Source organism: Fringilla coelebs, assembly GCF_963513975.1.
Source record: "Fringilla coelebs genome assembly, chromosome: 1".
Taxonomy (NCBI): Eukaryota; Metazoa; Chordata; class Aves; order Passeriformes; family Fringillidae; genus Fringilla; species Fringilla coelebs.
The window spans coordinates 32991629-33005376 of record NC_140028.1 but is presented as its reverse complement, the minus strand read 5'-3'; the positions used below and the strand labels follow the sequence as shown (position 1 = coordinate 33005376).

General features: G+C 37.4%; 1 protein-coding gene across 2 annotated transcripts in view; it reads right to left on the bottom strand.

Annotated features, from left to right (window-relative positions):
• The window catches only part of STAU2 (staufen double-stranded RNA binding protein 2), a 170228-nt gene that overhangs the window by 136900 nt on the left and 19580 nt on the right, over nt 1–13748 (bottom strand). For both annotated transcript variants that reach the window (XM_084214937.1, XM_084214938.1), the window contains exons 3-5: nt 12584–12714; nt 7884–8043; nt 5750–5885 (exon numbers count right to left, since the gene is read on the bottom strand). In XM_084214937.1, the coding sequence (XP_084071063.1) occupies nt 5750–5885; nt 7884–8043; nt 12584–12714 (427 nt within the window). The remainder of the gene's footprint in view (nt 1–5749; nt 5886–7883; nt 8044–12583; nt 12715–13748) is intronic.

Here is a 13748-nt window from a genome sequence, read left to right as displayed (position 1 = left end):
GAGTTTGGTCTTGCAAATGGCACTGTAAAGAAGCACTAATTAACTTCAAAGAAAAATATACTCAGAATGGCGGAGCTATGAAAAAAGAGAAGAAGGGGAATGGTTTGTGCACTCCCCCATGCTCTGAGGAGAAAGGGGATAGTCCTCTCTTTAGTCTGCAGTACACAACATATGTGCAGGAAGAAGTAACCTTACACAAGCCCAAGATGAAGGCTCAGTGCAGCAGGAACTGTGCAAGTGCACAGAAGCTGTAGTTTATCCTAGGGACACCACCACTTTGCGTGACATGCTTGCAGAGCTATCACACCATCCAAATTCCTTAAAACCAAGCAAGAAACTGCTTTAATTACTTTATTTCCGTTCTTTAGCTTGTCATTGTTTTGTATTCCCTTTGTTCCTATATTTCACAAGTGGTTTTCATTTTGAAACCTCTTTATATATATATATTATATATATTTTTCAAGCTCTCTAGATTGTGGTGAGACACATATTAAGGAATTTTATATATTAAGAAAACAACTTCTGAATTCTCCCAAAACACAAGGTTTGGGGTTTATGATCTCTTTAACATTACTTTCCAAACTAAAACATCAAAAGCTGCTGTTCAATTTCTAGTGGTTTTATTTCTTGGCTGAAAACTCTTTGTTTAGGTAAGCCTGTAAGATATCATTTCTTCTGTCACTTTACAGACATTCTATAATTGAAAGTACTGCAGGACAATTAAACTTCAGAAATTACTCTCTTCAATTCTAACTGAAGAAAAAAATAAAACCAGCATTCAATGGTAACAAGGCAAGCTGGACAACCCTGTAGTCAGAATCGATACCTTATTTTATTGTTTAACTCCTCTAATTTAAACAGCCATGTTTTTAATTCTTTTTTACATGGTTTAAGCCAACTGCATTTTAGCCAGAGATGTGAGGGAGGATGGGTTCTAGCATTGGCTACAGATATGGAAGTAAGCACATGTTTTGTCCTCAGCTCTGCCAATAGTTTTCAAACCTGACCTGCTGTCTCAAGGCTTGGGCTGTGCTGAGTAGCGTGCCAGTTCTCCTGACTCGTGCCAAATGCTGTGCTGACAAACACGCAAGCTACATCAGTTAGCAACCCAGCCCCGAAAGCATCAGCACATCCTTCCCCAGGGTCATCATGGAAAACTCTTAGATTAAAGAAGCCATAAAGAATTAAGTCTTCACCATTTTTAGCTTTTCTGTAACACATAGTATTTGAATTGGAAGGTCTTAATGTGCTTTTGTTGCAAAATTGCTGAAATTCCAACCTGTGAGATTTTAAATTGGTTGTATATAACTGGCAAATTTTGAGTGCCAAAAGAGTATTTTCCTCTATTATAATCTCTGTTAGGAATACAGAAACCTTTGTTAAATAAGAAGTTTAACATGGCTGGATTCAGGGTTGACAACTTTTTTAAAAGCTCTGTCTTATCAGAGGCCATCAAACTTTCTTTGACCAAACTTGCATGGATTTTACTTCAATAAAGAAAATCCAGAGAAGACTCCAAGTTGTTATCTACTGTGAAATAAATGAACTGTAGTATACAGATACCCAAGCTACCAGCGACCTTAGCTGGTAACTTCACATGATTCAGCTCAGCCTCACACAGACTTCACCAGCCTGTCACAATATGCAGTGTAATGGCAATGACCCAATGCTGTTAACAAGTTAGCCAGTACTGCACTCACTATCTTGAGTGGAGAGTCAGCATGAAAACATTCATACCTCATCCAGTTCCAAGCTGGACTGTGTTTTTCCTACTTAGCTACCCTAAGAGGGGCACTGACTTGCCTTGCACCTCCTAACTTAGCACAGGAAGAGACTTACAAGGCTAAGACCTTAACACAGAGTTAAACACTGCCTTAAATATCTTGCTCTCTGCCATGCTGAGTTTTGCATGCACAAAGCTCTATAAACAGCCAGTATCCAACACCTACCCTGGTGCAGCACTATCAGCACTGTAAGCAACAGGCAGCTAGAGCATGTCCTGATAAAAACCACAGAATTACTACGGGAAAGTGTTAGTGAGAACATTTGTTGCATTGAAGAGAACACCTGTGGAAGGATGCTCATTTGGGACATCTCATCACTTGCCTTCCATGATAACTGCTAGGAAAACTTTCCCCTTTTCCCTTTTTCCTCTCATTTGCTGTCCTTTTCCCTATGAAAGTAGCTATGGCCACCACTATCAATTTATGCCATCAGCTGCAGACCTTGCAAATGGATGTTGGCCCCTTACAAACATGCTTCAACATCTTCTGTGCAATATACTGCCCATATAAATATGCTACACAGCATGTGAGACAGTAGTCCTTCACACACTTAAATCAACCTAAGCTGCCCTTGCATTCCAAATACACCCTGCTCCTCTCTGGTGAAGGCACAAGCTCCTGTGCGACTAGAAAAGAAGATGTCTAAGTACAGTTGTAAGTCGAGGAGTAACTTCTGCTTTCCTTTACCCCCCCAAAATTGATTAATTTCCAGCCAGCTCAACTTCCAGTGCTGGAGGCAGGAAATATTCAGGGACACAAAGGCTAGGGACAAATGAAGGAGGAGGAATCACTGCCACTTTGACATTAATCATCTTAGCCTGACAGGGAACCTAGCCATCAACTTTGCATACGAATTGCAACTCTCAGATCACATTTCTATGAGATACTGAAAAGGATCTTTTGTGCCACTTGAAACACTAGACTTTACTGGTACAGAGATATGCCCTAGAATGAATTTAATAATCTATTTTTTCCTCAAGACATTAGTCTTGCCAGTATCAGAGTTTCCCTAATGCAATCTCCTAATCTTTGTCTGTATCTTCACCTATTTGAAAAGCACATTTCTTTAAACAGACATCAGTAAAGGGAATGCAGACACAGTATAAAAGACAAAGCTTCCAATTTATTTAGCATATTATGTATCTTTTTTTAATAACAGAAAATAATCTACAGCCAGAAACTAAAGAAAATGAAAAAAAAGCTTCATGCAGCATATTATCTACATTAATTCTTAAATCTTGTTTTTAACTGTCTATATAGTCTGCATTTACTTGGGTACTTCAACAGTACTTCTATTCCACTACCCAATTCCCAAAAATCAGCAAATGAATGCTAAATACAATGTGGCAGTAGAAGAAAATAAATGTACCATATTATACCACAGGAACATAATACAGTGCTGCATCATATGCTTCATATTTCAGACTTCCCTGGCTATTATAAACAATCCAGACTGTGTCTCCAGGCTTGCTTGTGGCGAGGGTGAGTAGGGGGTGCCAAGCAATGCTGGCTGGAAGAGGTGCAGGATCGTGCCCATCGCAGCCAGTGCCCCCAGTGCAGCCAGGCTGAGCCATGTGGGCTATGCCCAGCAGTGCTCACAGGAAGGGGCTGTGCTGTGCTGCTCAAATCCCCTGGCCACAGAACAGACTTGTGGCAAGAGATGGGCCCTTGGCAGCTCCCCCTCGGTACCACCTGCGTGACCCTGCCTTTATCTGAGAGCACAGTACAAAGTTTCCACATGACCATCATCCCTGACTATTCCTGACAGGGCTGTCTCCTTGTAAGCAAATCCTGTAAGAGTGTGAATGACCAAGAGGGGTTAATCTCTGCTAAGGCTGAGGTCTGCATGCTGTGGTGCCCATGGAGAACAGTCCTGGTCAATGCCACACCACTCAGGGCCCAAGGTAGCTGAAAATATGGAAGATTATCTGTACTATTTGCTTCTTAAACCAGCAGGTCTAACAAACAGCCTTTAAATGATGCCTTACAAAGTCTAAGTGCCTTTCTTACTGTGATCACAAAGGGCCAGCACCTCCCTATGCAAAAAAAGGCAATGAACAATTATTTCTACCACAGTAGTCCATCAACAGTACTGTACAGATCATTTTTCTGCTTCCTCTTTCCTCTGGCTTCCATGTGTATACATGGCACGTGCACCACAGGTATGTGTTCATGCATAGACAGGTATGTCCAGTTGTTTGCTACTTAGTGTTAGTTATCAATTTACTAATCCCAGTTTTGTTAGCTGTTCTGCATGGGTAGCCTCACTCAAATAAGCACAATGAAAAAGCAAGGACAGATTGTGGCCTTCTGTCCCATCTATCCTGTTTGTTTTGTGATCAAAAAAATCAAGTGGCCTTGGCTACCTAATGTGCCCAGAAAAATAACCTTCATGTATCATTCTACCCTAACACCAAAACATGGCTCTCATGAAAGTTTTCAAAGAAGAAAACTTATCAATTGAGCTAGACACACTAATCATTTTCTATGAAAAGAAATATTAAGAGTTAGCAACTGCTGTGTTTTGACCTTCTATTTCCACCAATATCCTTCCATAATTAAGTTCAGATTCCAGAATTCCAGATTTCATGCCTTTAACTAGCTTTCATTTTTTCCAGTATAGCATTATATCCACTAGTCAAGCTAATCTCACTATAAAAGCAATTCAAATAAATGAAGGATTTCTAAATATTAACTAAACTCATTTCAAGCATCATAATTAGCTTTTTAAACCATGATGGATGTAAGCAGAGACACAGGTCAGCAATGACTAGAAATATAAGACAAGTGATACAAAAACCAGGCACTGTTCCACAGAATAATTAAAGGGTTTCTTCCAGGTTATTTTGGGTTTTTTTTGTTTTCTAAAATTCTAGGTATTACTGTTATAAAACAACACAACCCACCAGCCAAGCAAATTAAAAAAAAAAACAACAAAAAATCCAACTCAGAATGAAGTGTTAAAACCCTACACTTACCAAATTATCATAATTTTGAAGTCTGGGGAAACGTAAAATAGAATTAAATAAATTGAAATATTTTCCTTAGACAATCCTGAAATGCTGCTTTTTTTAAAACTCCTTAATTTTTCAACATCGCAATAAATTCACTTTCTAATGAAGAGTCGTTTTGAACCAAAACACTTCTTCAGAGTTCATACCCTCAAGCCATTTGACACTTATGAGATGCATAAAAATGAACATGAAATCCATCAAGTCAAGCTTTATTAAAAAGGTAACATTTTTCACTGATAAAATATGTGGTTAAAACTTTCTGACCTGTTTTGGTTTGGTCTTTTTTTATATCACAGATCATATTTTGTCTCTTGAAGCTTCAAAAGACCTGATCTGATACAGTTCCTCTGAGGACAAATAAGGAAAAATGAGGAAAAAAACCTATCTCAGAGAAAGAAGTTTTTCAGATTACAAATTGACATAGTTCTGAATATAGGTTTTTAAACTGTGAAATAAAGGATTTTTCCTAACTAAACATTGAGGATTAAGGAACTGAGATAGCTGACCAAGAAGAATGGCTAAAAAACCAGAAACCTGAGAATGTTTTCAAGCCAGTTATCAAAATGCAGTCCTTCCAATTTTATATTCAATTTCCAAGAAAAGATTGCAAAATTTTTGATGCCACAGTTTTTAATCACATGACATGACAGCAAAGAAAAGCAAAACCTTTCTGTGAAGTTAATGCTCTGCCTCCTCACCACTATGGCTGTTTAATGTGCTTTTTAATGTACATAATAAAAATAAAAGCAGTTTTGCACATCTCTATTCTTTGTGATGAGTTTAGGGCACCTGTCTCTTTCAGGAGGCAATTATGCATGTTTCTAAATAAGACTGCAGACTCTGCTTAACAAAATTTTTAGTTTTCTTTCACTCTGAAATAACCTAGAAAGTTAAAGAAGATTCAGGACATAAGGATAAAAAAAAAAATAAACCAACAGAAAGAGTACAAACCTCTGATTGTACATGCCCCGGAAATTATAATTTGCTCTGTAATTGGGGATTGGCTTTGGATCTAACGGCCTGTAGATGGCAGGCTCTCCTCTTTTCATCGCCAGACCATTCAGCTCCACAGTTGGTGTTATACTGCCTGCAAAAAAAAACCCACTGTAAGTAAGGTGCTTAAACCAGAAATACCGAAAAACACACAAGCAGGACTGAGCTGCAAAGGGAGACATACACGACTTTTCTTTTTTTCTCTTAAATTAAAAAGATGCAGCTAAAAAGACATTTCAGTTTCTTTAAAAGATGGGAATGTAGATGCCAACTTAATCATAAGCAATGAGAAAGAACATTTTAAAATCTCTCTCAGTGAATTCTCTATGCAGTTTCAGTGGATTAACCTTCACATATGAATGAGAAAGTCAGGGCAATAAACAAGCTGGTTATTCATCTTTCCAAAGTACTTTTAATACATTATGATACTTTCTGAAAGAACTATAAAGATAATAGAATAATGTGTCTTTCTGCTGAATACCATTAAATAAAACCACAAATAGAGCAAAGAGTCATTGAGACAAGCATGAAGTAAGAGGCATTACTGCAGTCATTCAGGAATCTCACAATAAGTGAAAAAAAATGCTTTATTTGCAAGACTTGAAAACTTAAGACTATGTCTAAGAACTAATGGTCTCATAGGAGTGATCTAACAGACTGAGCATACAGATCCTGGAAATCAGTGCAACTACAGCCATCTACTGGTGACAGAATGCAAAAATAGAAGGCAGCCAGTACTTGCCCACTTGCATGGTTTCTAAAATGCCAAATAAGCTACATTCAACTTCTTTCTTTCTTTTTTCTTAGATAAAACGTTCAGCTACAGTAATCCCCATTTACACTGTTGTAAGAGAATCCCAAATGAGCTAAATGTGCATTCTGAAAATACTTTCATGTGAGATTCAAATAAATTTACCCTTTAAAAAGCTATGATTAATTTTCCAGTCTGACATTGAAGCTTTATATGCCAAATGATGAAAATGTTTATGCAACACTTACTCAAAAACTTATACCAACAACAATTAAATATCATTTCCAGAGCAAGACATTACTATGAATTCAAATTTTTTATAAAAATACTGAATGTCATTTTGATGAGAATACACCTGTGCATATACGATGCACCTTTTTTAGAGTAAAATTACAGTGTTAAGTGATAAAATTTTTAATTAATTCTCTTAAAGCCTACTCCTCTTTTTATCAGATTTTCCCTCTCAGAATATCCTCAAAGCCAAAAAAATCTAGAAAGTCAATAATACTCTACAATGCCAAGAACCAAACTCAGGATCCACTTTTCACAGAGGTTTGAGCCTCCTGCTTTGTAAGCAGCCAAAGTCACAGTGACTGTGAAGGAAGCAGGGCAAAACCAGTGTCCTGGGTCTGGAGAGGAAACACACTGATCTCCAAAGGAGCAAGAGAACACTACCACACCACTCTCAAACAATCCTTCATGATTAATGCTCAGGATAATACTCACAAGTTCTAAAGGAAATTTACTCCTGCTTTTCTCTTTCCAACATCGAGAAGATAAACTGCAAAATTACTTCATTTTAAGAAAGTGAAGAATACATTTTTAAAAGAGGGGGAGGGGCAGAAAGCTTTTTGAAAGCACAGGTTGCTTTGAAGGAAAACTCAGCATGCAGGAAATTACCTGTCAAAGTTCTCATGCCAATTCACAGCCTTTTGTTTATGCCAGAGATGTAATTTCACAGGATTGGACTGGATAAAATTTCCAGCTTCATTGGAAAGTTAGCTAAAATAATGCTTTGGGAAATGTGTTTTAGTTAATTCAGTCTGGTTTTCTCCTGTGTGCTTACTGTTGATCACATACCATCATTTAGCACACATCTAAGCATTACTATAATTAATGTATTCCCTAATTAATATATTCTCTTACAGTTCAACCATTTTAGATATGTGCATTAAAAAATTCTTCCATGAAAGCTTACTAGAGGTTCTGCATTACCCAATCATACTATAGCTACGTTGATTTTCATCCTGGAAATTCAAGTATCTTGTTAAAATTACTTATTTAGTGCTATAACATGCTGATACTTCAACAAGATCTAACACTCAGAGGAAAATGTCATACCTGGATTATTGTTTACATTGGTTTTGGGTGGTCTAGGTGTTGGTTTGGGAAGGGTGGTTTCATTCAATGCTTTGCTAGCAGCAGCATGTTGGGCCTTTTTAATACTGCTTCCTTCAGCTTCCCATGTCTGTTCTCCAAGAGTCAGCTGCACTGTGAACATCTTCAAAGACAAAGAACAGGTAAACACTGGCAAGATTATCACTGTGGATTAGAACAATCTGTATAAAAGCTTCCAGGGCAGAAGAGAAACCGTGCTTTCTTTTCATTGTATTCAACTCCCAGATAACACATCAGATTCTTCCAGAGATCAGTGAGACCTTATCAGTGAGCAACATTTGGCCTTTCAAATCACAAAGTAAAATAGTGTCATGGTAATGTCAATTATCAAAGAACAGAATAATATTTAAACCAAGTAAGAATAACTTCAAACTGATCCTCTGCTCTTGGAAGACTATGTACAGGTCAGCAATTTCTTCTTATATTTGAGTATGTTTAGTCACTTTACTTGTAGAAAACAAACACTAAACATGGTACTGAGAAAAACCCCAATTTTGTAATGATTATGAATGAATATAAATGACTACACACTTCTCAAGGCAGCAGAGAATTTGGCCCAGATAGTTTTGCAGAGTGAATTACTTTCTCACGTACCCAGATTTCTAAAAATAAAGCCTTTTGTTAGGGCAGAGTCACAACTCAAGCATGTTCAAAAAGATAAAATAAGAAGCAAAAGAATTATTATCTTTTCTAATGAAAGTGCAGTTCTTAATGTAAAATCTATAGTGAGGACAGGAACTGTAAACATCCAGAGTTCAGAAATGGACTAACTGATAAAAACCATATATTTCAAATGCTGTGATAGAGGGCTATTTCAAGTATCCATGCTGTGCAAATTGTGCTGATAAAACTCAATGCATGTGTAAGATATTAGAGTCTATCTTCTGTATGATACATAAATGTTCTGTTTAAATTTGAGCATCTGAGAACAAGGGGAGAAAAGCTAGGAACTCAATATATTTGCCATATAATCCCTAGATAAAAGGCAGGACTTAACAGTCAGACACATACAGTAAACTAAGATTCACCTACCTCAGACAACAGACTAACTTACTTGAGTCAAAGGAAAAAACGATCTATGTATTAGTATGAGAAGTGTATAAAGTAAAATTTTAATTTTGACAGCTCTTCAATTTTTTCACTTATTTAAACTTGCTAGATTCAGGAGCAGATTTTTAGAGATTAAAAGAGCCTTTAAATCTGCCTCTACATATACATTTTTTTAGCAAGTACTTGCAAACAAGCATTTGAACACAAGTATGTGTGTGTCTCCCAACTCAGCCCTCTGCACATGCACACGCTGCATTCAAACTGAATACTGGTGTCTTAATTACAGCCTTGAGTTTTGGCCTACTGTAATTTTCAGAATGCAAGTCCCTGTATCACAGCTCCTATTGCCAAGTTGTTTTATGCCACAGCAGTCACAACAATTTCCTCATGGAAGAAAGAGAGAAATAGTCTCTTAATTTTACACTCTGTCAAACCTACCCCCATCTGAAAGCTAAGAGGGGTATTAGAGCTAAATTCTCATAATTATATAAATTACCTGCAAACATACATCCTTATTACTAAAAAACATTGAAATTTGATTTCTGGATCTGAAATTTATATATTTTATATTTTGCAAGAAAGTATCAGTACAGTATTTTTATAGGAGGAGGAAAATCCCGAATTTAAATTAAAATATGATTAATAATGGCCTCTTATCTACCTATCTATTGCTTAGAGCAATAAATAGGAACTCCAGATGATAAAGGGCTTGCTCAGTAAATTTCTGCCAGTCAGAGCACCTTCTCACTTAACACATCTGCCAAAAAAACTCCTGCAAAAACGCACACATAGGAGTAGGTTTACTCCTTTATTAAAGGAATAAACCTGCCTAAATCCAACTCTGGAGCAGACAATGGAACATTCAAATCCTGTAATTCCAGAGCTAACAGTTCTGCTATTGACTGAGAGACATTTCTCACTGAGGAAATTTCTATTCCTTACACCCAACATAATTTACCTGATGTCCAGAGAGCAGAAATGCAAAGGCCACCATGCCTGTGCTTGTAAGGTCTCTCTAAGCTCTGACAACTCTTCACTCCTCATTTCTTCTGTGTAAAACCTTCTCTCCTCCTTTCCAGTTTTTGAAGTGCTACATCCCTTACCCCCTTTCCCTCTTTTCTGTACCACCATCCACTTTATTTTGCCACTGTTCCTTTTAAATTTGTGTCCTGAAATGACACTGACATGGAAGGACAGAAGACGTGCTCAATCTGACTTACGTACTCCAAAACATCATTTATGCTAACAAAGACTTTCTGATTTTCCTTATGATGAAGAATCCACCTGGAGGGCAGACTCCTAGAAACCCTAACTGCACTGTTAGGAAGAGCCACTTCTCTCCCAACTGCACTGTTTCTAGTTGTCTAAACTTATTTTCCAGAGACAACTAGAAAAAAGGGTATAAAAATTTACTAGCATTTGTGGTCACAACACAGACAGCTATCTTCTAGAGCATGTCTAAAAATTGTGAAAACCATTAGTGGTCAGGAACAGAGGATGTGTAGGAGCAAAGCAATATGAGAAGCTCCTTGAATGGCAAAGAGCAACAGCAGCACTACATCCTTCAGGTCATGCTTCCCAAGACAGAATTAGGTCTGTTCCACATATTCTGTCAAGTATATCATCATATTACTAACAAGACATGATACTAAATTGCTAAGAGAGTCATAATAAATTCTATCTCTTTCTTCACTTTTCATAGGTCAAAACCTGCATAATCTTATTAATATCACCCTTGTTCTTCATTCATTTCTCTTTTTTTTATCTCACTACACAGATCAAAATTAGACTTAATATCCTCCTGAGTCTATGGAGCACATAACTGGTTTTTTTACTACTATGAGCACAACTAAAAGAATGAGGTAAATTGAAAAACTGAAAAATTAAGAAATTCATTGAAAATCTGGATTTCAGCAGTGCAGGTAATGCAGACTTAAGTAATTTCACTGATATAAGTTCCTTTAAAAGTAATAACAAATATAGAATCATTAAAGTTGATTAGACCTCTAAGATTAGCAAGTCCAAACTTTGACCAAACATCACCACACAACACAAACCATAGTACTAAGTGCCATGTCCAGTCATTTCTTGAAAACTTCCAGGAATGGCTAATCCATCACCTCCTTGTGCAGTCCAAACCAATGCTGAACCACCCTCTCAGTCAAAAAATTTTTCATCGTGTCCAAACTGAACCTCCCCTCTGAACCTCCCCTGGCACATTTTGAGATTATGTCCCCTTATCCTGTTGCCAATTGCTTGGGAGAAGGGTGGCCCCTTCCATCTGTGAACAATTTATTATCCTACTAAAATTTTAAGCATAATTTGAATGTCATATAACTCAAATCTCCTTACTGCTGAGAAATGTAAACAGTCAAAACCACACCGCAACCAAAGCAATTATTTTTTCACAGAAATGGGAAAACAAAGGTAACACTATAAACACAATAGTGAGAAGTTACAGAATGCCCAACAAATTAAATATGCAACCCAAACCCAACCAGTGTACCCTGTGGTGCCAAACGCCTCCAGGAAGAGGAAGAGCTCTTCAATTTCCATTTGCAACGAAGGGTGCTAAAAGCAGCCCCACACCTGCTGACATCATTTCCACCACTCTAACATGTTCAACATCGCCAGCCAGAGCTGAAGGTCAGTGATTTGCATCTGTTCTGCAGTAGCTGACAACACAGCATGCAATGCAGGAACAAGGGGCAAGGGCAGAGACAGCCCATGAGGAGCTGAAACTGTTACTAATCTACACCCTGGCCCTGCTGCCTCATGTGATTTGGCCACTCCAGAAATACTACATACAAACCAGCTACTAATTATGCCAGTGTCTCACTCAGACTTTTCTAGGATTTTTTTCCTTCCCCAATTTGCTCCTAAGTAGGGAGGAAATTCAAAATTATATCCAAAAATTACCATGAGGATATTCCTCTGTATTCCCCATCATCTGAAAGCATCCTAATTTTTACTTATTAAGTTGGACATCCACCCATCAAGTGGCCAGAATTAGCTGTCAAATCATTAGAAACTTCTATGCTATAATCACATTAGGAGTTTTAGTATAACCCTACATTGTAAAGTTGCCCAGTAATAAAGTTTGTGCCCTAGAATGCGAGACTCAAAGATAGACTATCAACTTAATGGACAAAAAATTGCATCAATAAGCACTTTAAAAAATGTCACAAATTTGTCATCACCTACATTACCATGAAAAAAATGCAGAGGTAGTTATCAGAGGCATGCTGACTGCAGAGAAAGATTCATGCAGCCTAAAAAGCAAATGCCCCAGAAAGACTAAGGAAGGGTGGTGACACCCTGAAAAGACCTTCATGAGGTCTATATAAAGACCAGCAAATGTAAATTCAAAGATGAGAGACAAAGTAAAGTACAAAATGATCTACAGGGCTTCTGTAACAGAAATACAGGCATACTTTCTGAAAGTGTGGTCTAAAAGAGCAGCAAAGTAAAGAACAGGAAGAAAGCCCTTCCACTAGAAATGTAGCTGGTTTTGACAAGCACATTTGTCCAAACCATGATATTATCTGTTCAGCATGTAAGGTATGGCTCATCACCTGGAACTGTGACCTTACCTTGGCATGAGCAGGCCCTCTTTCATTCAGAAGCTTATACTGGGGTTGAATTCTATTGAAACGGGCTAACTCATTTACCAGACACATTGGAGTTTTCTCTTTGGGGTTTGCCATGTTATCTTGGAGAGGAGCTGTAAATAAAGAGTCTGTAAAGTTTTTGTGGAGAAATGTACTCTTCACAACTTCACAAAGCTTTGCAAAAGCAGCATGCTTAAAAAAGGAAATACTTTGGCTAAAACATAACTTTTGCATATATGCTAAATACAAAGTTTAAATACCATTTATATATTAATCACATGAAACTATGTAGTTCCCAATAACAATTTTGATTACATGCAATTAAAAATGCCCCAAAACCATTTCTTCCCAAAATGTCCATATGAGAGATGACAGTGCAGGACAGCATAGGCATATTCTATATTTTCTGTGTCACCAAAGTTTACTGTCAGGAGTATACTGGTTCCTGGAGTTGACTACTCTTTCAGAATGGTTTTTCCACTCTTTGAAGCAGAAGTGGATAGCATAAGAGTTATGAGACAAATACAGTAGATGAAACCCTGAGGTCCCCACTTGTTTCTGCCAGCTTTTTCCCAAAGTTTTAGACCTTTCTCACAATACCAAAGTCACTCTCAGAACACTCACATAGAACACCTCCCCCTTTAAGGATTTAATTCTGCTTTCTTTAGACTCTTTCACTTTCTGTGGGGTTTTGCAATTTATTTGTATTTATCCCTAACACACACACATTGTGATTTCTTGCTTAAATTGTTAGGACAACACTTCTGCATTTTACACCCAGTTCAGCATAGAAACTACAGCGTTTATTAGGCCACAAAGGAAACACCAAATACTGCCAAGCACTCAGAAGACATTCTGTTCTAGAGAAGAGAAATAAACTTGGAGACCTTCCTGCCCCACTAAAACTTCTCTATAAAAGATACACTGAGAATTTGACAAAACAGACATGTTCTTTCCTGAGATTCTACATCATTGATCAAAACTTCACTCCAAATCTGAGCTCAATAAAGAAACTGAACTTTGTAAACAGCTTATTTAGCCAAAACATTTTTCTACGTGGGTTTTCTCCTTTATTTCAATCCTCTTTAAGACCTAATTATTATTTTCTTTAATTAAAAAGTCATCAAAAAGATTAATTTGAACACCA